This window comes from Eretmochelys imbricata, chromosome 7 (genome assembly GCF_965152235.1).
Source record: "Eretmochelys imbricata isolate rEreImb1 chromosome 7, rEreImb1.hap1, whole genome shotgun sequence".
NCBI classification, from domain to species: Eukaryota; Metazoa; Chordata; order Testudines; family Cheloniidae; genus Eretmochelys; species Eretmochelys imbricata.
The window spans coordinates 123,807,606-123,829,486 of record NC_135578.1 but is presented as its reverse complement, the minus strand read 5'-3'; the positions used below and the strand labels follow the sequence as shown (position 1 = coordinate 123,829,486).

The following is a 21,881-nucleotide window of genomic DNA, read 5'->3' as shown; positions in this document are numbered from 1 at the left end:
TGGGGTCGCAGTTACCCTCCCTTTGGGCTGGTATAGGCTCTCTGCTGATATCGGTGAACTTCTGGCATTGGGAGCAGAGCTTTCAGGGCTTTATTCAGGCTCCATTCAGGCTCCATTCAGACCACTGTTCTGTCTTCATGTCTGTCGCTCACTCCTTTTTCTGCATGCTTGAGTCTCTGGAAACCCAAAGAAATGGACAATTTCCCCCATATCTTGTTGCTTCCCCACTAAATTTTCTGTCCCGTAGCTAGCACTTCGGGACCGGCAGTTCTGCCTCATCTGAAAGCTAGTTTTCCTGTTCTGTACAGCACCCTCACAAATTGGGGCTGGTTTGCTCCCGCGTCCTTGAGAAGGGACTTAAGAATTGGTGTGTGTAACACGTACAAGTAAGGACTAGGGTGGAGAGGGCAGTGGTGGGTAAATACTGTCCAAGGATTAATTGGTCCCTTCGTGCTGTATTGCCCAAAGTCTGAGGCAAATATTGAACACTTGCAGGAGCTATGTTAACACATGGACAACTTCCCCCCACTGCTCCTGCCTTCCAAGTGGCCGTGGTCTCGCCTTGACTCTGTTACACGTGGGTGGGTGATGACTCTGAGTGAGTCTCCCTGAGACCTTGCTGGAGTTTCCAGGGTGGGTTTCTCACCAGCCATCTTTCTCCAGCACCCATTGCTGTTCCGGCTAGCCTGCTTCTGCTGCCCTCATTTAGCTGGTGCCTGCCTTTACTGCTGCTGCTGCCTGGCTGAGCTAGGTCACGGGCTGCAGCATGTGCTGGGTGGCCGCAGTGCCGCAAGCTGGGATGCTGGCTTTGAAAAAGATTAATCAGATCCAAGTTGTACCTGTAAAACCGAGGGCACAGCCTGACATGAAGCTGTTAGCTCCAGGTACTAATCAGTGAATAATAAACAGCCTTTTAAAGTCTGCCTTTACAGCTTCCTAACTTACACGTCTTGTCCACCTAATTTGGCTGTCTTAAAGTCCCAGAACCCCATTTCTGGCGGCTGATTTCAGAGTAGATCACGGGTTTAGAATCTCATGTAGGCAGACCCACAAACCGGGCTTTGGTTCCTGACCGTATCCCACGTGGAGGGGAGGGGAAATCTTTGAAAATCACTCTGACACTAATAATTACCAACAGTACCGATGGTCTGCTTCCGTTGTTGCGAATGTTCAGCATGCAGTGATGCTTTGTAAATTGGACATGCTTAAAGCCCTCTAATTAGATTACCTGAGTTCAAATGAAAGGGCTAACGATCTTTCCCTAGTGTTGGATGAGCCTTTATTGATTTATTTGTATTCAGGAGACGAATCTGAGCTGGGTCTATCGTTTTCTCTGCACAGCCGTAGATAACTGGCACAATAAAGTACCAGATCCTTACTAGTGCCGTCACACCACCGGAGAGGAGCCGTGCCGCGTGTTCTGTTGCCTCGTGTCGTCAACACAAGTGACAGCAGAGTTCTAATTGCACAACCTCATGTTGATGATGTATGGAGCAGAAAGGGGATGGCTGGATTCTCTAGGTTCCAGGCATAGCTTGAGGTGTTGACAGGTAGAAAAACCTCATTGTCAAGTAACTCCACTTGAAACTGACAGATTTGATCTGGAAGTTGGTGAAGGAGAATAAACCTGGGATGATGCCAATTTCCACAGTCGTTTATCAGACCAGAATAGCATTTTCACTTGTAAAGCCGTCAGTAAGTTTGAGTGCTTCCTGATCACTGGGCCAGTGGTTAGGATGGTGAAAATGCACTTGTGTTTAAATGGCTTCTTGAAAAAGCTTTGATTACTTTTATTCTTTCCCTTAGCTCTGATCAACTTGCTGAAATTCCTCATGTCCAACGAGACTGTGCTGTTGGCAAAACACAACATCTTCACCTTGGCGCTCATGGTGAGTGTAGAGAAACTGGGTTCACATTGAATGACACGGAGGAGAGGGTTCCATGTTGGGTTGGGGCTGGCCTGCTGAACAGGTAGTTAAGCTGTGCAGAGATCAACGTACAGCTCTCCAGCTTGGGAACCTATCCATGCTAAGGAAACATAGGGGAACCCCAAAGACAACACTTGTTGGGATGAGGGGTGTGGGCAGAAGGATGCCTGGGATAACTCGTACCAGGGACCTTAGAGGTCCTCCTGTTGGGGGCCAGGGCAGTGGTTTGCCAGACAGCTGTGCTCTGGGGGAACTGAAGGGAGATAGAAAAGCAGGAGAAGGGAGATATTAGTCTTGCATACCCAGATGGGGTGGAAGTCCAGTGGTGTAGACAAGATTGAGTTGTCTCCCTGCCTTTGCCAGCCTGGGTGAAGTGTGTTTTGTGGGAGAAATCAGGAAAAGCCAGCTTGGGATGGGAGACCCTGAAACTGGAAAGAGAAGGCTAACCAAACAAGGAAGTGGGGGTGTTGTCTTAATTTCCCATAGAAAATTACTGTCCAGCTAGCCGGTTGGCCTGTGTCTGACAGTAGCCAACAGCAGATGCTTCCAAGGGAGGTCCAAGAAACCCCTTAATGGATTGGCAGATATGTAATAAGTTTGCTCTTAAGGGAAGTTCCTTTCTCATCCCAGGTAGTTGGTGGCTGGTTTATTCCCTGGAGCAGGCAGAGCTGTAGATAACTGGACTCTACAAGCTAATGCTCAGAATTGGTTAGCTCAGTTTTCTGCGTTGTGGTAATGGTGGGCATGCTGTAGCCTCCCCACCCCATAAAGCATCAGAAATCTGCCTGTCTTAAGGTTTTATCCTGCTGCCCATCGCTGTTGGGTCTGAGCACATTCCACATAAGAAATGACAGAGCAAGAGGGTGGCGTTTGGATTACTCTTTGATGGGCTAAAAGAATATTGTCCAGTATACTATGGACTTATTGCTCTGAAGGTTTTAAACACATCTGGGTCTGATTGGCGTCTATTGTAAATTAGATTTTGTGTAATGATCCCTATTGTAATTTTAATTTTTTTGTAGGTAGTGAACTTGTTCAACATGTTCATCACCTACGGAGACACCTTCCTCCCAACGCCCAGCAGCTACGATGAGCTGTACTACGAGATCATCCGTATGCACCAGAATTTCGATAACCTCTACTCCATGGGTGAGTGAGTGGCCTCTTTGAGATACTGTTGATAAAAACAAGCAGGAAATAAGCTGTGTGTGATATTCGTGGTGGTGCATGTTTGGGGTATGTGAATATAAACATTTCTGTATTTGCATAGATACCCAGTAAATTAGGACTTTAGAAAGGGATAAATCTGTGAAAAGAATAAACTTTTTCTTTTCCAAAAGGACAAAGTAAATTTCATTGGCTCTTTACCAATGGAACAGGCCTGTTAAAGTGATCCAGTATGGGTGTACAAGAGGGCACCTGTCTAACAAGCATCTGTTGTTAATGCAAATATGAATTTGCCCATGTGACTAAATATGTGATATTGAAATGTCATCAGAAACACCTGAACCCTCATGTAGAGTTAACCAGCCTATAATTTGTCTCTGCCAAGCCATGTTGAGCTCCCAGCTGGGAAAACATGCCTTCGTCTGAGGTTGGAGAGCAAACACAAGCTGCAGAACCAATCAGCACAGGGAAATGGGCATTGTAAACAAAAGGGGTGAAAAGCATTTGAGAAATGCATGACAAGAAACCTGCTGCCTTGGACAAATCACACACTGCGCTCCTGCGGCACCAGAACAAAGCCAGAGAGCAGCCCTCACAAACCCATGGGCAGCAAGGAGGAAGTCACTGGACAGAAGAATGTGCACACTGGCAAAGCAAGGAGAAGCCATCCTTCAAAGAGAGAGGAGTGCATTGGAATACCACCCAGTGAACCCGGCAGGGAAGCGAAGAACAAAGGAGAGAAGCAAAAAACATGTGGAGGCATAATCAAGCAGTATACAAATGAGCCTGCATTCAAGAACAACCGCAGCAGGGCTGGTTTAATGCCTGCATGCTGGAATCTGCGGATAAAGGGATGTCTGTGTACTCTTTGTCTGCCCCTCTCCTGAAGGGCATGTCCCCCCGGTCCCTCGCACTCCCAGTGTGAACATGTAACTGCCATTGTAAATAATGGGAGTAACACAAGCACATAACAGGGGTTAGAAGGCCTGTAAGAGAGAGCCAGCCAGCCACAGTGCACTACAGACAAGATGCAGAGAAGCACCCCCATTAAAATAAAGATCATTAGCTGTTTCTTACGACTGCAATTGAACTGAGTCTCTGCAGAATAAATGACAGAAATACATTAGAACTGGAAAAAGTGTGGAAAGGGCAACAAAAATGATGAGGTGAATGGAACGGCTTCCGTGTGAGGAGAGATTAGTAAGAATGGGACTGTTTAGCTTGGCAAAGAGACGACTAAGGGGGGGATATGACGGAGGGCTATAGAACCATGACTGGTATGGAGACAGTGAATAAAGAAGTGTTATTTGCCCCTTTCCATAACACAAGAACCAGGGGTCACCAAACGAAATTAATAGGCATCAGGTTTAAAACAAACAGAAGGAAATGCTTCTTCATACAACGCACGGTCAACCTGTGGAACTCCTTGCCAGGAGAAGTTGTGAAGGTTAAAAATATAAGTGGATTAAAAAAAGAACTAGCTAAGTTCCTGGAGGATAGGTCCATCAATGGCTGTTAGCCAAGATGGGCAGGGAGACAACCCCATGCTCTGGGTGTCCCTAAACCTCTGACTGCCAGAAGCTAGGACTGGAGGACAGGAAATGGATTGCTCAATAAATTCCCCTGCTTTGTTCATTCCCTCTGGGGCACCTGGCACTGGCTGCTGTCAGAGGCAGGATACTGGGCTAGATGGACCATTGGTCTGACTGAGTCTGGCCGTTCTTATGTTCTTCTGTTTTTATCCCTCTGTTGTAAATTACCTGTTTTTTTTGTCACCCATGCAAAGTACCAAAGAGTCAGTGGTGCTCACAAAGCAAATGCTGCTGCCCTTCCCTTTGGAGCCAATCACTGCCCAAGGAGCTAAGCTGGTAACGGGGACATATCTGCACTGGGCAGCGGGTGAAGCCAGAGAAAAGTGGAACGAAGGAATCCACGCTCATACTCTTTCGACTGGGCTGCAATAGGCATGTCTGACCTGCTGAAGCAATTCATTTCTCACATGAGTACGTTTTCCATTCCGCTCTGTGAAGCGAAACCCTGTGAATTCACACTACAGATGCCTGAGTGGAAACCGCTCTGAAGTGATTGCTGCCGGTGTTAGGAATGGGATACTTGCTCTCCGAGAAAACAGTGCTACGCTCAGAGCCGGCATCTTCTTGTCCTCTAGGAAACGGCAGGCGTCTGGGGCTCCTGGAAGCAAGGCGCTACAGCTGTATCTGGCTAGGCATGCAAGGAGCTTTCCCCAGGCTTTGCCAATGTGCTCGCTCTGCACTTGCACTTGCCCTTCTGCTGGGCCAGCTGTGGGTGGAGACTAATAATAGAGCCAAAGGACAGGGTCCAAATGGCCCAGTTCTTGTAAAGTTCATAGCACTAGATGTGAAAGAAAGCGAAGAATCAAATGCAGTAAAAATCTTAAATGAACCAAACTATACCATAGAATCTCTATGGATAGTAATTCCATGCTCGGATAATAAGAATATAGCGGTAGGGATATATTACTGACCACCTGGCCAGGATGATGATAGTGACTGTGAAATGCTCAGGGAGATTAGAGAGGCCACTAAAATAAAAAACTCAATAATAATGAGGGATTTCAACTATCCCCATATTGGCTGGGTACATGTCGCCTCAGGACGGGATGCAGAGATGAAGTTTCTTGACACCTTAAATGACTGCTTCTTGGAGCAGCTAGTCCTGGAACCCACGAGAGGAGAGACAATTCTTGATTTAGTCCTAATTGGAGCATAGGATCAGGTTCAAGAGGTGAATATAGCTGGACTGCTTGGTAATAGTGACCATAATATAATTAAATTAAAATTCCTGTGGTGGGGAAAACCCCACAGTGGCCCAACACGGTAGCATTTAATTTCAGAAAGGGGAACTACACAAAAATGAGGAAGTTAGTTAAACAGAAATTAAAAAGTACAGCACCAAAAGTGAAATCCCTGCAAGCTGCATGGAAACTTTTTAAAGACAGCATAATAGAGGCTTAACTTAAATGTATACCCCAAATTAAAAAACATAGTAAGAGAACTAAAAAAGTGCCACCGTAGCTAAAGAACAAAGTAAATGAAGCAGTGAGAGGCAAAAAGGCCTCCTTTAAAAAGTGGAAGTTAAATCCTAGTGAGGAAAATAGAAAGGAGCATAAACTCTGGCAAGTGAAGTGTAAAATATAATTAGGAAGCCCAAAAAAGAATCTGAAGAACAGCTAGCCAAAGACTCAAAAAGTAATAGCACAATTTTTTTTAAAATACATCAGAAGCAGGAAGCCTGCTAAACAACCCGTGGGGCCACTGGACGATCGAGATACTAAAGGAGCACTCAAGGACAATAAGGCCATTGCGGAGAAACTAAATGAATTCTTTGCGTCGGTCTTCATGGTTGAGGATGTTAGGGAGATTCCCAAATCTGAGCCATTCTTTTTAGGTGACATATCTGAGGAACTGCCCCAGATTGAGGTGTCATTAGAGAAGGTTTTTGAACAAATTGATACACTGAACAGTAGTAAGTCACCAAGACCAGATGATAATCACCCAAGAGTTCTGAAGGAACTCAAATGTGAAATTGCAGGACTACTAACTATTTTCTGTGACCTATCATTTAAATTAGCTTCCGTACCAAATGACTGGAGGATAGGAATGTGACGCCAATTTCTAAAAAGGGCTCCAGAGGAGACCCCGGCAATTTCAGGCCAGTAAGGCTCACTTCAGTACCGGGCAAACTGATTGAAACTATAGTAAAGAACAAAATTGTCAGACACATAGATGAACATAATTTTTTGGAGAATAGTCAACATGGTTTTTGTAAAGGGAAATCAATGCCTTACCAATCTACTAGAATTCTTTGAGGGGGTTAACAAGCATGTGGACAAGGGGAATCCAGTGAATATAGTGTATTTAGATTTCAGAAAGCCTTTGACAAGGGCCCTCACCAAAGGCTCTTAAGCAAAGTAAGCAGTCATGGGATAAGAGGGCAGGTCCTCTTGTGGATTGGTAACTGAATAAAAGATAGGAAACAAAGGGTAGGAATAAATGGTCAGTTTTCAGAATGGAGAGAGGTAAATAGTGGTCTGTATTGGTCCCAGTCCTAGTCAACATATTCAAAAATGATCTGGGAAAAGGGGTAAACAGTGAGGTGGCCAAATTTGCAGATGATACAAAACTACTCAAGATAGTTAAGTCCCAGGCAGACTGCGAAGAGCTACAAAAGGATATCTCAAACCTGGGTGACTAGGCAACAAAATGGCAGATGAAATTCAATGTTGATAAATGCAAAGTAATGCACATTGGAAAACATAATCCCAACTGTACATATAAAATGATGGGGTCTAAATTAGCTGTTACCACTCAAGAAAGAGCTCTTGGAATCATTGTGGGTAGTTCTCTGAAAACATCCACTCAGTGTGCAGCAGCAGACAAAAAAACAAACAGAATTCTGGGAATCGTTAAGAAAGGGATAGATAATAAGACAGACAATATCATATTGTCTCTGTATAAATCCATGGTAGTCCCACATCTCGAATACTGCCTGCAGATGTGGTTGCCCCATCTCAGAAAAGATATATTGGAATTGGAAAAGGTTCAGAAAAGGGCAACAAAAATGGTGAGGGGTCTGGAACGGATGCCGTATGAGGAGAGATTAATAAGACTGGGACTTTTCAGCTTGGAAAAGAGACAGCTAAGGGGGGGATATGATTGAGGTCTATAAAATCATAACTGGTGTGGAGAAAGTAACTAAGGAAGTGTTATTTACTGCTTCCCATAAACACAAGAACTAGGGGTCACACAATGACATTAATAGGCAGCCAGGTTTAAAACAAACGCAAGGAAGTATTTTTTCACACAACGCAGTCAACCTGCGGAACTCCTTGCCAGAGGATGTTGTGAAGGCCAAGATTATAACAGGGTTCAAAAAAGAACTAGATAAATTCATGGAGGACAGGTCCATCAATGGTTATTAGCCAGGATGGGCAGGGATGGTGTCCCTAGCCTCCGTTTGCCAGAAGCTGGGAATGGGTAACGGGATGGATCACTTGATGATTCCCTGTTCTGTTCATTCCCTCTGGGGCACCTGGCATTGGCCAGTGTCGGCAGACAGGATGCTGGACTAGATGGACCATTGGTCTGACCCAGTCTGGCCGTTCTTATGTGTTTGTGCCCTGAATCTTCCTTTACCCAGGTCTGCAGAGCTGGTGAGCGCTGTACATTAACCCACCCTGCTCATGGATTCACAGGCTTTGCTGAAGTAGTACTGATGTTTATAGACAGCCCTAGTGAGGGCACTGTGCTCCGGGGGCAAGAAGCTGTGTCCATGTACAAGTACCAGGTACCCCTTTTCAGAAAATCCTCGCTCCATGCGTGGGATCATAAATGGATTATTCCTTGACCGTATGAATTCACCCACAGTTCCAGCAGAGCACACTGCGTAAAGAAAACGTCCTTTGTTCTGGATTTCTTCACTGCTTTGTAACTGTGTTTGAGGTGTGGGTGCCGAGATGATGGGCCGCCTGGAAACACTCTGGACCTGAATAAATACCTTGGGCACTCTGTCAGCAGCACACTGGGCTTCCAGAGATGTTCTGCCCGGTCTGGAATGTTTTCAGATCTGCTCCCTGACTCTGTGAGGCAGAGGGGGCGTGCTGGTCTCTCTGGGGAGCAGGCTTCTCCCCTCACCGGTGTGTGATCCTTCTCTGTGAGGCTGGTTAACAGAGCCAAAGAAACTTTCTGCATGGGGATCGTCTGAAACTACAGGGCGAGGTCTAGAACGTTTGGAACCCTGAATAAATAGGAACTGGAGCTGAGGAGAAGGGGAGCAAATGTGGAGTAAGATCCCAGAGAAAGTGGCAAAAGCAGAGAGCAATGAATGAATCCACGACGTTCAGCTCTTGTTTCTGGAGGACGGGGATTTGGAGACACGGAGATAAAATCAGGTTGGCAGGACTAGCTCCCCCTCACCCTGCTCCAGAAAAGGAGACTGCACTTTGGCCTATGCAGCTTTTTTATATTCCTAAAATCTCTGAAATGGCCTCAGAAGAGGCTGCGTATTATGGCCCGAGAGTGAGACCCCGTACTCAGGTTGTGCTAACCAGACCGGGGGCAGAGGGTGGGGTTCTGCTGGCCAAACTAAAACAGGTGCGCTCTCGAAGGCTGGTCTCGTTGTGACTCGGCCCTCCGGCTGCCGTTTTACCGGACGTTTCAGGTTAGAATGTGTTGCTCTGTTGTCGGTTCAGTGCCAGCAGTCTTAAGGATCTCTCTCCCTCTCTTTCAGTTCTACGGCTTTCGACCAATGCCGGTCAGTGGAAGGAGCCCGCCAGCAAGGTGACCCATGCGTTAGTCAATATCAGGTAAGGCGTGGGAATGAATAGCAGCGTTGGAGTTCTTGGGAGGTGTTCTGCGTGGCTCTGCCCTGTTTCAACACTTCCATGTTTGTTGCACAGAGTTTGTTTTGGAATTTGATTTGCTGTGTTAGGCTAAATTGCTGCCTTTTGCAAAGAGGGTGGAGGGCTCATGAAAGTGTGAACTACTTTTTATAATAATGCTGAGCTCTTCCGGGGGCTCTGTGCTGTCAAAGCACCTAATGAGTTAATCCTTATTGCACCCCTTGCAGGCTGGCAGGGCGATTGTGGGTCAAATGGGCTTTCACTCTTGCTTGATTCCATTGCATTCATGAGTCTAAAATCGCTGCTTCTGAGTTGCCTGCTCGTGGTGTCAGTCTTGCCCACAGAGATCCTCTTTGCAGAGCCCATAGCAGAGGCTTTGAGCCCATTCCCAAGCCCCCTTTAAAACTGCAAGGAATTAAAAAAAAATAAGGAAAAAAAAATGTAAAAATGCTTATTTGAAGATGGTTTCAGTTGAACCTATTGAACTCTCCTGCCCCGGGGCCACAAATCAGTCACTAGTCAGTGGGGCTAGGGATTAACTGTCCCTATTGCCATATTAGTCCACAGCTGTAGAGGCTTCCATCAGAGCTTCAAAGTTTCTTGCTCTGAAATCTCTAGTCCCAAGCCATTGCTGAAGACAGAACGCTGGGCTGGATGGCCCAGGGGTCTGACCCAGTTTGGTTGGAAGGTGGAGGGAGGGGAATTTAGTGTTTGACTTTAAAATTAATTTAAAATTAAAAACCCATGTCAGCTACCAAGGCTTGTGCCCACCTGCACCCCAGTCACTCCTTGGGTGTTGGATCCCTTTCTCCCACCTTTTGGTGTGCTTTTCTCATTGCCGATGGGGTGTTCCATGGGGCGGGCAGGCACTGCACCATTCTCCGTGCCTGGGAAGCGCCAAGCACCATGTGGGCACCACCGTGTAAATAATCAGTGGCATTGGCCATATTTTCCAGAAGGGGAAACTGAGGCCCAAGTCCACACTAAACGTCAGGAGCAGAGTCCGAATTGGAAGTGCCCTGAGGCATGCTGCCTTCCTGGGAAGTAGAATGTAGCTCGGTGGAGCTGTCTAGGTTCTTTGCAATTCTTTCACAACAGACAACAGCGTGTACAAGGCAAACTCTCTCTGAGGGCACATTTCAAGGAAATACTTGTTTTATGTGTCTCTTAACCACCTTTACAGGTTTCTTCTGTAAGTTTCATTTCCTCACTTAGAGCTTCCAGAAGACTTACTTTGTTCCCATCCTTATTTTTCATAAACAGATCTGAAAATGAAACCTTTGTGGGCAGATAATACTCCCTAAATGAAGCCGCAGAACAGATAGCATTTAAAGTGTCACAAGTGTCTGCCCTTGGAGTGCTCTGGAAATGCAGAAGCCTCTCTAAACTGGGAAGGGAGTATTCACAGGTGGAAAGCATGTGGCTGCTCAGGTTTCTAGGCTTGATCTGTAGCCTGTAAACGAGCAGGTTCACTTTCCCATCTGGGCACCTAGTCTCCCCAACACTTATTCATTAAAAGTGATCCTCTCAAGCAGCTGAAAAGATAAAAGCAAACAATTGGCAACGTGATTTCCTTCCCACTGCTGCCCTCGCCGGGGGCACCCAACAGCAGGCAGAGCGGATGGACGGGGGAAACTGGCCCCATAGGCTCCTGTTTTAGCTTTGAGAGAGATTTTTGTTGTTGTTGCTCCGTGCATGCTGTTCTTCCACCCTCCTTTCAGTTCAGATCCCTTCTGTGTCATGAATTGTAGTTCCCTGTGGGAGGCTGTCAGAACCCCTCTTCCTGGGCAAAGGTTTTTGAGTAGGTCTTGGTGACGCCACTACAGTATCACTTAGAACCCTGGGATTTCTTTAATCTGTATTAGCCTGGTGGCCGGCCTGCGTGCAGCCCAGACTGCGCTTGGGGGAGCTGATCATCCAGCAGTTGACAAAGATTGTATCCATGCCGCTTCAACTTGAGCAAAGCTCGCGTGGACTTGCCTGCCGACCCTGGCTGGGCTGGAGTGGTGGGTTCTGTTGTGAAGCTGTGTTCTTCCGTCTTGCAGGCGGGGCTTCCATTTCTGTGGGCCGGACTTTCAAGACTATTGCACGTAAACCATCACCCTGTTTCCCATTTTAGTCTCTGTAATTTCTCCTCGCTGCTCTGTGCTGTCTGCTGGGGCCTGCAGCATCTGCTGGTCACACGTACTGTGTGAAAGGCGAGAAGGGCTGCGTTTCACCCAAGGAAGGCAAGGCATTCCGATTTAGGCAGGTTGTTTATGCAGGTCTCAGCTGGTCAAAATGTGGGCACTCCTGCATCTTGGACTGGCATATCATGGAAGCTTTAGAAACTGGCTTTTACCCTTAATCCCAACCAGTGGCTTGGTGCCAGTGGGCCATTGTCTACTGTTGGAATGTTTTGTTCAAAGACTCTCAGCTTCCACCGTCAAGGACACGCATCATGAAAGATTTGGGTTGTTCTCTGCATACAAGCAGAGCTACGTTTTGGTCCTCATTGTGATGGCTGAAGTTAAATTACTCCCAGGATGGGAAGTTGGTGGTTGCCTAGGGATCAGTGATCATGACCTGATTGCTTTCAATAAAGGCAAATGGAGGACAGTCCCAGCCAATGATATACATACTTAGTACTTCAAAAGGGCTCATTTCCCAAAGATGAAGAAAATTATTAGTGAAATTGATTGGGAGGAAAAATGTAGACAGAAAAATATGAATGAAAAGTGGGAGTATTTTAACTGATTAGGTGGCCAAAAAGCCACAACACCACAATCAAGAAAGAGGACAACTTTGGCTAAAAGCCCATTCTTGTTCATTTGGGGGAGTGAAAGCAGAGATTAGAAATAAAAAAGCAATGTCAAACATGGGGAAAAAGGGGAAATAGATTGTAATCGATATAAATGAGGAGTCATGAAGTTTAGCCAATTGGTAAGGTAAGCTAAAGACCAGGGAAACTCTATGGCTGGCAGAGCCAAGGGCAATAAGGAGGATTTTAAGTATATTCGGAATGAAAGAAATCCAAGTGGTGGTATAGGCCCATTATCAGATGGAGATGGTAACATTGTTGATAATGAAAAGGCAGAAATTTTTGAGATATTTCTATTCAGCGTTTGAAAAGGAGCAGGATGATGTATTGAAATCACACGAGGATGAGGAAGTACTTTCCAATCCATTAGTTACTGCGGAGAACAGTGGTGCTGGAACAGTTTTTATAATGGGGGTGCTGCAGATGGAAATCATGCATTTGGGTTGTTGCTACCACTTCAAGCCAACAGGTCCGGCAGCACCCCTATTCCAGCACCTACGATGGAGAATGTTAAACAACATCTGCTAGACATAAACATTTTGAAATCTGCAGGCCCAGATAACTTTCACCCGAGAGTCCTAAAAGAGTTGGCTGGGGAGATGTATGGCTTGCTGCTGTTAAATTTTAATAAATCTTGGAGTACAGGAGAAATACCAGAAGACTGGAAGAGCGCTAATGTTGTGCCCTATTCATGAACGGCAAGTGGGTTGACTAGGGTAAGTATAGACTGGTTAGCCTGGGCAAAATAACGGGAACGCCAATCCAGGATTCAATCACCAAAGAATTAAAGGCTAGGAATACAATTATTGCCAACAACGTGGTTTTTTGGAAAATAGTTCTTGCCAAGCAAACCTGATCTCATTCTCTGAGGTAAGTTTGGTTGATAAAGGTAACTGCAGATATAATATACTTCACTTCTGTAAGGGGTTTGACTTAGCGTCACATAGAATCATAGAATATCAGGGTTGGAAGGGACCTCAGGAGGTCATCTAGTCCAACCCCCTGCTCAAAGCAGGACCAATCCCCAACTAAATCATCCGAGCCAGGGCTTTGTGAAGCCTGACCTTAAAAATATCTAAGGAAGGAGATTCCACCACCTCCCTAGGTAACGCATTCCAGTGCTTCACCACCCTCCTAATGAAAAAGTTTTTCCTAATATCCAACCTAAACCTCCCCCACTGCAACCTGAGACCATTACTCCTTGTTCTGTCATCAGCTACCACTGAGAACAGTCTAGATCCATCCTCTTTGGAACTCTCTTTCAGGTAGTCGAAAGCAGCTATCAAATCCCCCCTCATTCTTCTCTTCTGCAAACTAAACAATCCCATGTTTGTCTCTCCTCATAAGTCATGTGTTCCAGTCCCCTAATCATTTTTGTAGCCCTCCGCTGGACGTTTTCCAATTTTTCCATATCCTTCTTGTAGTGTGTGGCCCAAAACTGGACACAGTACTCCAGATGAGGCCTCACCAATGTCGAATAGAGGGGAACGATCACATCCCTCGATCTTCTGGCAGTGCCCCTACGTATACCTCCCAAAATGCCATTGGCCTTCTTGGCAACAAGGGCACACTGTTGGCTCATATCCAGCTTCTCGTCCACTGTCACCCCTAGGTCCCTTTCTGCAGAACTGCTGCCAAGCCATTCAATCCCTAGTTTGTAGCGGTGCATGGGGTTCTTCTATCCTAAGTGCAGGACTCTGCACTTGTCGTTGTTGAACCTCATCAGATTTCTTTTGGCCCAATCCTCTAATTCGTCTAGGTCCCTCTGTATCCTATCCCTACCCTCCAGCGTATCTACCTCTCCTCCAAGTTTAGTGTCATCTGCAAACTTGCTGAGAGTGCAATTCACACCATCCTCCAGATCATTTATGAAGATATTGAACAAAACCGGCCCCAGGACCGACCCTTGGGGCACTCCACTTGATACCGGCTGCCAACTAGACATGGAGCCATTGATCACTACCCGTTGAGCCCGACAATCTAGCCAGCTTTCTGTCCACCTTATAGTCCATTCATCCAGCCCATACTTCCTTAACTTGCTGGCAAGAATACTGTGGGAGACCGTGTCAAAAGCTTTGCTAAAGTCAAGGAACAACACGTCCACTGCTTTCCCCTCATGCACAGAGCCAGTTGTCTCGTCATAGAAGGCACATGTCTTTCTGGTTAAAAAATAAGTGCCATGCAATGTCGATGAAGCATAGGTAAAAGGGATTAAGAACTGGCTAGGTGACAGAGAACACGAAACAATGGGTGTTGCTGAGAACAGCCCACCTTAATTGAGTGGTCTCGTCACAGGTGGTATGGCAAGACCCATTGTTTCGTGTTCTCTGTGTCTATTGTGGCAAAGTGCCAGCACTATTATGGTGGGTCCCGTGCTTTGTCTTCTTGGGGGGGTGGTGGTGCAGGGCGCCATTTCTCGCCCCCGATCTGGGGTATTAACTGTCCCACTAGTATCCCAGAGAAGGGGAGTGGAGAGGGAGGGACCCGGGCCCGCCCTCTACTTTGGGTCGCAGCCCAGGGGCCCTAGGGATAGCAGCAAACCACTTGAACTGTTGATTCCTTCCCCTGGGCTACTTCCCTCTCCAGCCCTTCAGCTTGTGGGGCTTCCTGCCCTCTCTCTGCTTGGGCCAGGTTTCTCCCAACCCCTTGTGTCTGTGGAGTCCCTCTGCTCTGCACAAGCCGGGTTTCCCTTTACCCAGGGTCTTGGTCTTCTGGTCCGCCACAGCACTTCTCCAAACTCTTCTCTGCTTCCCTCCAAACTGCTGTCTGCTCCAGCACCAAACCACTCTGCTTCAACTCCTCCAACTCCCTGATTGAAGCAGGGGGTTTTATCAGGTGACTGGCTTCAGGTGCTCTAATTAATCTATAGCAACCTCTCTTCCCCCTAGAGGGAATAAGGCTTTCATCATCCTGGGGCTTACATATCTCCCCTCCATCACCCTCCTGCTGCCCTCTGGCCATGCTGTATCACAATATATTTCTTCCTACTGTATTTTCCACTGCATGCAGCTGATGAGGTAAGCTGTAGCCCATGAAAGCTTATGCCCAAATCAATGTGTTCGTCTCTAAGGTGCCACAAGGACTCCTCGTTGTTTTTTTTACTGCTGTGCATGGGGTTGTTGGTGTCAGGCACAAATGGTTGAGTTGTGTTGATTTTCCAATATGTCACTGCTGCACTGATTGGCTGAAATAAGAAACCCCAGTAGCCAGTGGATGGAAAACTGACCTTCACACCTCTGAGGAAATAAGCAACTTTCAAGGCAAGTGATTTTTTTGAGGCTAATGAGCCCCTTTATGTTAACATCTTGCAGGTTTGCATTTAATGAGAATTTTATTATGGCCAAGTTCAAAGGGACTGAGATGGCTCACACAGAGGGAGAGGTGGCCGCTGAATCATTGTACTCTTTTAATAGACTTTCTCCTGATCAGTAATTTTCTCAAGGTGAATAAATAGATTAACACAATGATTAATAGATTGAACTTCCCCATTATCTGTGATGGGGAATGTCTCTACAGCTTGTAGCGAGGTGTAATAGATCTTTTGATTCATGTCTTAAGTGATTCTATTTGTCCTGGTAGAACCCATCTCAACTTGGAATGAGACTGGCTAGAGTCAGAAAGCCCAAGGAGCTGCCCTGGGTGGTACTTTTCCTTTGTGCAGAAGCTGGTTCTGCGGCTGCTGTCTGCGCCCTCACAGGAGATATTTGTGGGGCAGCGGGTATGCGGAGCATCACTTGGGCATACAGAAGGGATATGCTGGCTGTCAATCTGTGTGAGCAGCCAGACTGTGTGTGGATAGCTTAGATTTAAGTTTGAGACTGTGATGCTGTTTGCATTGGTATAGCCCTATCTCCCAGCTCTCAAATGACAGCCCCTTGCCATCTTCCAGGTGCTCCACAGAATGAACTCAGGTGCCGGGGACTGGAGTGCTGGGAGAGGAAGTGGGTAATCTCTTCTCTTCTCTTCTCTCTGGGGGAATATGGAGTTTACTCACTTTTAGAGACAAAACTATTACAATAATTAAAGAACAATGTAATTGATAAGTTGGTCTGTGAGTGACGGCTAAAAACACATTTTACTGGCACATCTCGTGTTTACCTCCAATGTCACCAGAGCCTAAACCCAATGGGGGCACATCTGCACCTCCTTAGTACCTGCCTTACCACTGCCTGGCCTGCAACGCTGAAAAGGTCAGCTTACCCACCTCTTTTTTCACCACTCCACCACCGGAGGAGGAGCCGTACAGGGAGTCCTTAGAAAGCTGCAGCCTGTCTGGCACGCTGCTGTGGTACATGCCGTACAGCAAGGAGTCCAGTATCTCAAAGTGGGGTGAGACATGCTTGTGGTCTAGGAATATTGTAATGAATCGCTGTAGGGTTTACACAGGAGTCCTGGGAAGACACTGTTCTTCTATGCAGATCACAGGGAGCGCCACTCAGCTTGAGAGTGCAACGAGGGGTCCGTGGTGACCAGCAGATGAGTAAAGAGGGAGGACGAGCTTTGGACTGATTTGATGGGAACTCGAATAGCCAAGGGAAGTGTAAGATAAATAGAAATGTACAATAGTGCAACCCTCAAGCACTAACTTAGCAGTTGAAGAGGCAGAGAGAGCCTGCTTGGCTGAAACAACATTAGGGGATCAAATGACCAAAGAGGCTGGCTGTACACATTGTGGGACCGGCTAGTGCCTCTCAGATCCTCTTCCCTTCCATTGTGATAGGCAGTGACCCACGGTGGTGGGTGAACGTAGCCAGGCCTAGGTGGAAGAACAGTTAGATGATGATCACCAGCACACTATGCAGCCAGGCTCTGGCAGGCAGTGGGAGTAGTTTCGTGGGCTCTGCTCTGACATTCAGGCTGGCTTGGTTTGCTCTCTAGGTCTGTTGGTATTGATTGGTATGCCCAATTGTAAATGCTGACTAGTGACAGAATGATGACTCAATTAAACTGCTCACTGAGGTATGTTTTAATAGTAATGACCTTTGGCATGCTGCCACTGCTAATCAAACCTGGCTGATCTTGTGTTATAAGATAACAAAAGGCCTTTAACTAACTAAAACAATTACTCCTGGTGCCATTGGTAGTTTGCTTTCAAATCCTCACCCCTGTTATTGCCACGGTTACAGCTGGGATAGTTACAGGAATGCAGTCTCATAAGAGTGCTCCCAGGAGTGAGCTAGCAAATGTCTTTTCTCCAATAGATGCTGCCCTGTGTCATGCAGACTCCTGTTAGCAAGACAGCAGGCTGGAGGAGTGGAAAGAATTTTCCAAGCTGCTTGGAATAGAGGTTTTTTAATTTGTTGTATTAAAATCCCTTTGCACCTACTTTAATTAAGCTTCATGACTCCCGCGAGAGGTAGCTGTGTGTAATAATCCTGCTTTTCCAGATGGGTACCATGGGGTGCGGAGATTGTGACTCACTCAAGTGAGGGCACCTTCTAGGAGTAGAACCCAGGAGACCTGGACTCTTGGTCTACTCTACGCATTCGGCTGCTGTTTGAGGGGGCGGGTTGCAAGATCTCTTCTTGTGTATCATATCTTCTGCAGTTTTTGTTGCGAGGGACTTTGGCATGGAAAAGCGGAGCTTACATGCTGTGGTGACTGTGGCAAGAGAGGATCTTGGTTCCTCTGAGTTTATATGCTCTTGCTGCTCATTCGCCACCTGACCTCACAGGTCCCTATTAGTGAAATCCTGGAGCCCTCTGCAGCAGCTAATTCTGACGTAAACAGGATTCTGGCTTTACCTGGGGATGGAGTAGGAGTAGATGGAATCTGAGGAGCAAAGATCCTGTTTTTCCATGCCAGCATGGCTAGTAATTTAAAATGGGAGGATGGGGGGAAAAAAGCAGCAAGTAACAAGCATCACTGTCTACACATAGGCTCTTCCAGTTTTCCATGGAGTCACCACTTGTTCTTTCAGCTATTTTTTCACTAGTTTCTTGTTGTTTGTCCCTTCTCCTTGTGTGTAACTCTCCAACAGAGGCAGCTGAAAATCACATCTGTTCGTAACAGTTGTGTTGGTTTCCATTTGTTGCAATTTAATCAGTTGACTCACTTTGATTCGTTTCTCTTATGGTGCATAAGCCCGTGTCATTCTGCCTTGGTTTTCCTTCACCCTTCATGCAGTAGCTTAAGTCAGATGCTGTTGCTAATGGCATTGGCCCAGTTCCAGGAGTAGGGCGTGTTAGTTGAGTGGCGTTCTGGGTCTGGTCCCACCCACACAGAAAGGATAGTGCAGCTCCCATCATGTGCAGCTCCCATCATGTGCAGATCAGGTAGGAAGCCATCCGGTTTCACCAAGGGACACTTCCCCTCTTTCAGCAGCTTGGGCCTGCTCTACACTTGAACTGTGCTGGCATAGCTCTCAGCTAGGGTGTGACTTCAACGATGCAGCTCTGCCGGCAGACGCCCTGGTGTAAATGCAGTGACATTGGCACATGAGTCCTTTGGACTCACTTCGCTTGGGGATCTGGTGTATCAGTTATACAGGCCGAAGGACTCTCTTGCTAGTATAACTTGCGTCCACGTGGGGGAGGGGTTAGTGGGGTCACCGTACCAGCCGATCAGTGTAGACCAGGCCTAACTCCCTCTGCCCAGATGCTGTCCCAGGTGGCCTCTGAAGGAGCGTGGCAGTGTAGGAGGCTGACACGAGTGCCCCAAGGCTGTTGGCTCTGGTTTTCTGGCAGCCCAAGGCACTTGCCAGCCCCAGTGCTGCTGTTCTGCTTTTAATGGCTTTGTTGCTCTTTTGGGTTAATTCTTTTAGGGGTTTTGCCTCTTGGACAAATGGAGGTTTGTGGAGCTGCTGAGGTGCTGCCTGGGCCGGATCGTGCTGCAGGGGAGCGCACCCCGGCATGCGGCTATGACTCCCCTTTTGACAGGGAGAATGCAGCCTGCAGTGGTGCAAACACCTGTTGGTTGACTTGGCAATCCTGCTGCCCCAGTTACCCACCCTCTCATCTCCTCATGGCCGCAGTAAGCTGACTCCCGGGCATGTAGGCCCACTCAAAAGTGGGGAGGAGCACTTTGCTCCCGAGTCTCTGCCTGCTTCAGCCAGGCTTTCTGGGTTTCTCTTCATTGCCTGTAATCGGAGGAGCCCCTTCCCTTCTCCCCACTCAGAAAGGCAACAAGGCAGGGACGGGGAGGGTGATTTCCAGGCAGACCCATCCCTGCACTCCGGGAGCCTACTGCTCTGCAAAGTTGTCCTGCCCTCTTCAGGTGAGGGCCCGTTCTGCTCAGGCGATGGTAGCATGCTGGGGGAGAAGGGACCCTCTGCTGCAGAACTGCACTAGTCAGCTGCTTGGGAATCTCTCCCTATGTTCAGCAAACATGCCAGCCTGGCTATGTGGGTCTTAGCAGACAAGCGTTTACCTACCGAGCTATTTACCCTCCGGTGAACCTTTCTGTCCTCCTGGTCCCCTGCCTCCTTAAGGTGGTAACGGTTTGTGAGGTTTGGGCAGAATCTGCTTAGCTCATGTTATTTGCATCCCCGCCCTGTTGCCTGAGGCCCTGCCCTGCAGATCCCATCTGCTCTGCACCATGGGCTGCAGGGCTGGAAAGTGGGCAGCCCTTACCGCCAATTCTTTCCTGCGCACTGGCTCCGGTGGTGCAGACACCTGCCCTGCAGGTGTGTTGGTTAAGCTGCTCGCTACCTGTGTGTTCTGACGGGAAGGTTAACACCTGGCACAAAGCTTCAGCTGTGGAAGTCACTGGGAGCAGCTTCTGTGGGCAGAGAGGGTGGAGTCAGTGGCTGAAGGAGGGGAAAGCATTTCTCAGTGTGATTGGGGTGACCACCTGATTGCATGGGAGTGCAGCTGACCCATCTGGCCTGCAGAACTGTATTAGCAGGGGAGAGCTCCCTCTCTCGCTTTGCTGGCTCAATGGTGCCTCTGTTGAGAAACACAAAAATTGCACGTTAGCAGTGGCTGGGTTTTTGGGTGGTAGTGGTGAATAGCTCCAAGCCACTAGACGCTTCCATTCTAGCTTCAGAAGGGTTTGCAGAAAATCACCTGTTGGACCTAAACTGCTTGACTAGACTGGATTTCCACCTGTGTGCCAATGATTGGTGTTGTCTGTGATAGCATTCCACCCATTTGTCTGTTTCATGTTCCTCTGGTTGGAATGGGAACACGCTAATGGCCTTTTTGGTTTAAGTTTGCTGCTAATGGCCCAGTAATACGCCAGCAGGGGATGCCTTAACGAGCACACTGATGGCCTCTTTAAAGTCGCTCCATCTGCCCATTCTGAAGTGACTTCTGGATCTTCCCTGGCTGTTATTACTGGTTAGGTGTGAAGGCAAGAGAATCAGAGGTACGCTTGATATGTAACCAGTAATAAAATATTTGAATCTTCCGAAGCCAGGATGTGTTTTCACCAACAGGTTTCCTGCATCTTAAGGTTGTTGTTCAATGTCAAAGACAACCAATAACACAAGGCTTCGGTTTTTACCAGCAGGGTCCTAGTAACTAGCCCTGTGGGATTGTGGATAGCCTCGGTCCAGTTCCTAGTTGACAAGTGTCACCCTCATTCTTGACCCTTTGTTGGTAGTCACAGCCTAGCAGAGAAGCCAGGCATGGACCCTGTGACTGGCGTACTTGGCTCCTAGTGTTGGTCCTACCGGGTCAGGGTTGAAGGATGCTTGGACAGATTCTGCCCATGCTGTGCCTTTTTTGAGAATAAATACAGCTTCCCTGTCTCCACTGGTACCAATCTAGCAGTAAAAATTTACTTAAATGAAGGAAAATCATTGAGCTGTTTTCTTCATAACCCAGACAACATAAATACAGTTATGAGCCGGTGATGTTTTAAATAACGTCTTCCTCACCGGAAAACCAGCGCAGTGATGCTGCAGCTCTGATGCTCGTTTAGAGGAAATCTGTTGCTCTCTGAAGAATAGCAGCCACCCGAATTATTCTGCAGTTTGATTTTTCACTAGAAATGGAAACGTTCTCTTCTCTTAATTTTTCCTTTAGGACTAAATTGACAAAGTACCACCTCATTAAGTACATCTGCTCGTTAAGATAATGAAGTGCCTACCTTAGTCGTATACTGAAAGCAATGATAATAGATCGTTAGCATGACTCCAAAAGCTGCAGTCAATTTGAGGATTACACCAAAAATGTGCAAAAAGAAAAGGAGTACTTGTGGCACCTTAGAGACTAACCAGTTTATTTGAGCATGAGCTTTCGTGAGCTACAGCTCACTTCATCAGATACATACCGTGGAAACTGCAGCAGACTTTATATATACACAGAAAATAACTGGTTAGTCTCTAAGGTGCCACAAGTACTCCTTTTCTTTTTGCGAATACAGACTAACACGGCTGTTACTCTGAAACCAAAAATGTGGAAAACAGTCCCCAGAAGGCACAGAAAGCTAAAATACGACTTTTGTTTTATTAAAAGAAAACAGTCCACGTTGGTGGAAATGCATCCAGCTTTCAAGGGTTAGATGTTTTGTTTTCAGGAGCTCTCTCTGATGTGCACGGAGCAGATTGTGTCACACCGATAGAATTGATGTTAGGATCACAGCAGCCAGTGAGTGCCTGATGGCACAGCCGGAGATGCTTGGAAATCGGAACACTGGCTGTTGAAAAAAGGGGAACTCTAGT

General features: G+C 47.1%; 1 protein-coding gene across 3 annotated transcripts in view; it reads left to right on the top strand.

Annotated features, from left to right (window-relative positions):
* ARMH3 (armadillo like helical domain containing 3) overlaps positions 1–21,881 on the top strand; it is a 179,975-nt gene that overhangs the window by 89,057 nt on the left and 69,037 nt on the right. For all 3 annotated transcript variants that reach the window (XM_077823332.1, XM_077823333.1, XM_077823334.1), the window contains exons 21-23: positions 1,807–1,889; positions 2,951–3,077; positions 9,363–9,438. In XM_077823332.1, the coding sequence (XP_077679458.1) occupies positions 1,807–1,889; positions 2,951–3,077; positions 9,363–9,438 (286 nt within the window). The remainder of the gene's footprint in view (positions 1–1,806; positions 1,890–2,950; positions 3,078–9,362; positions 9,439–21,881) is intronic.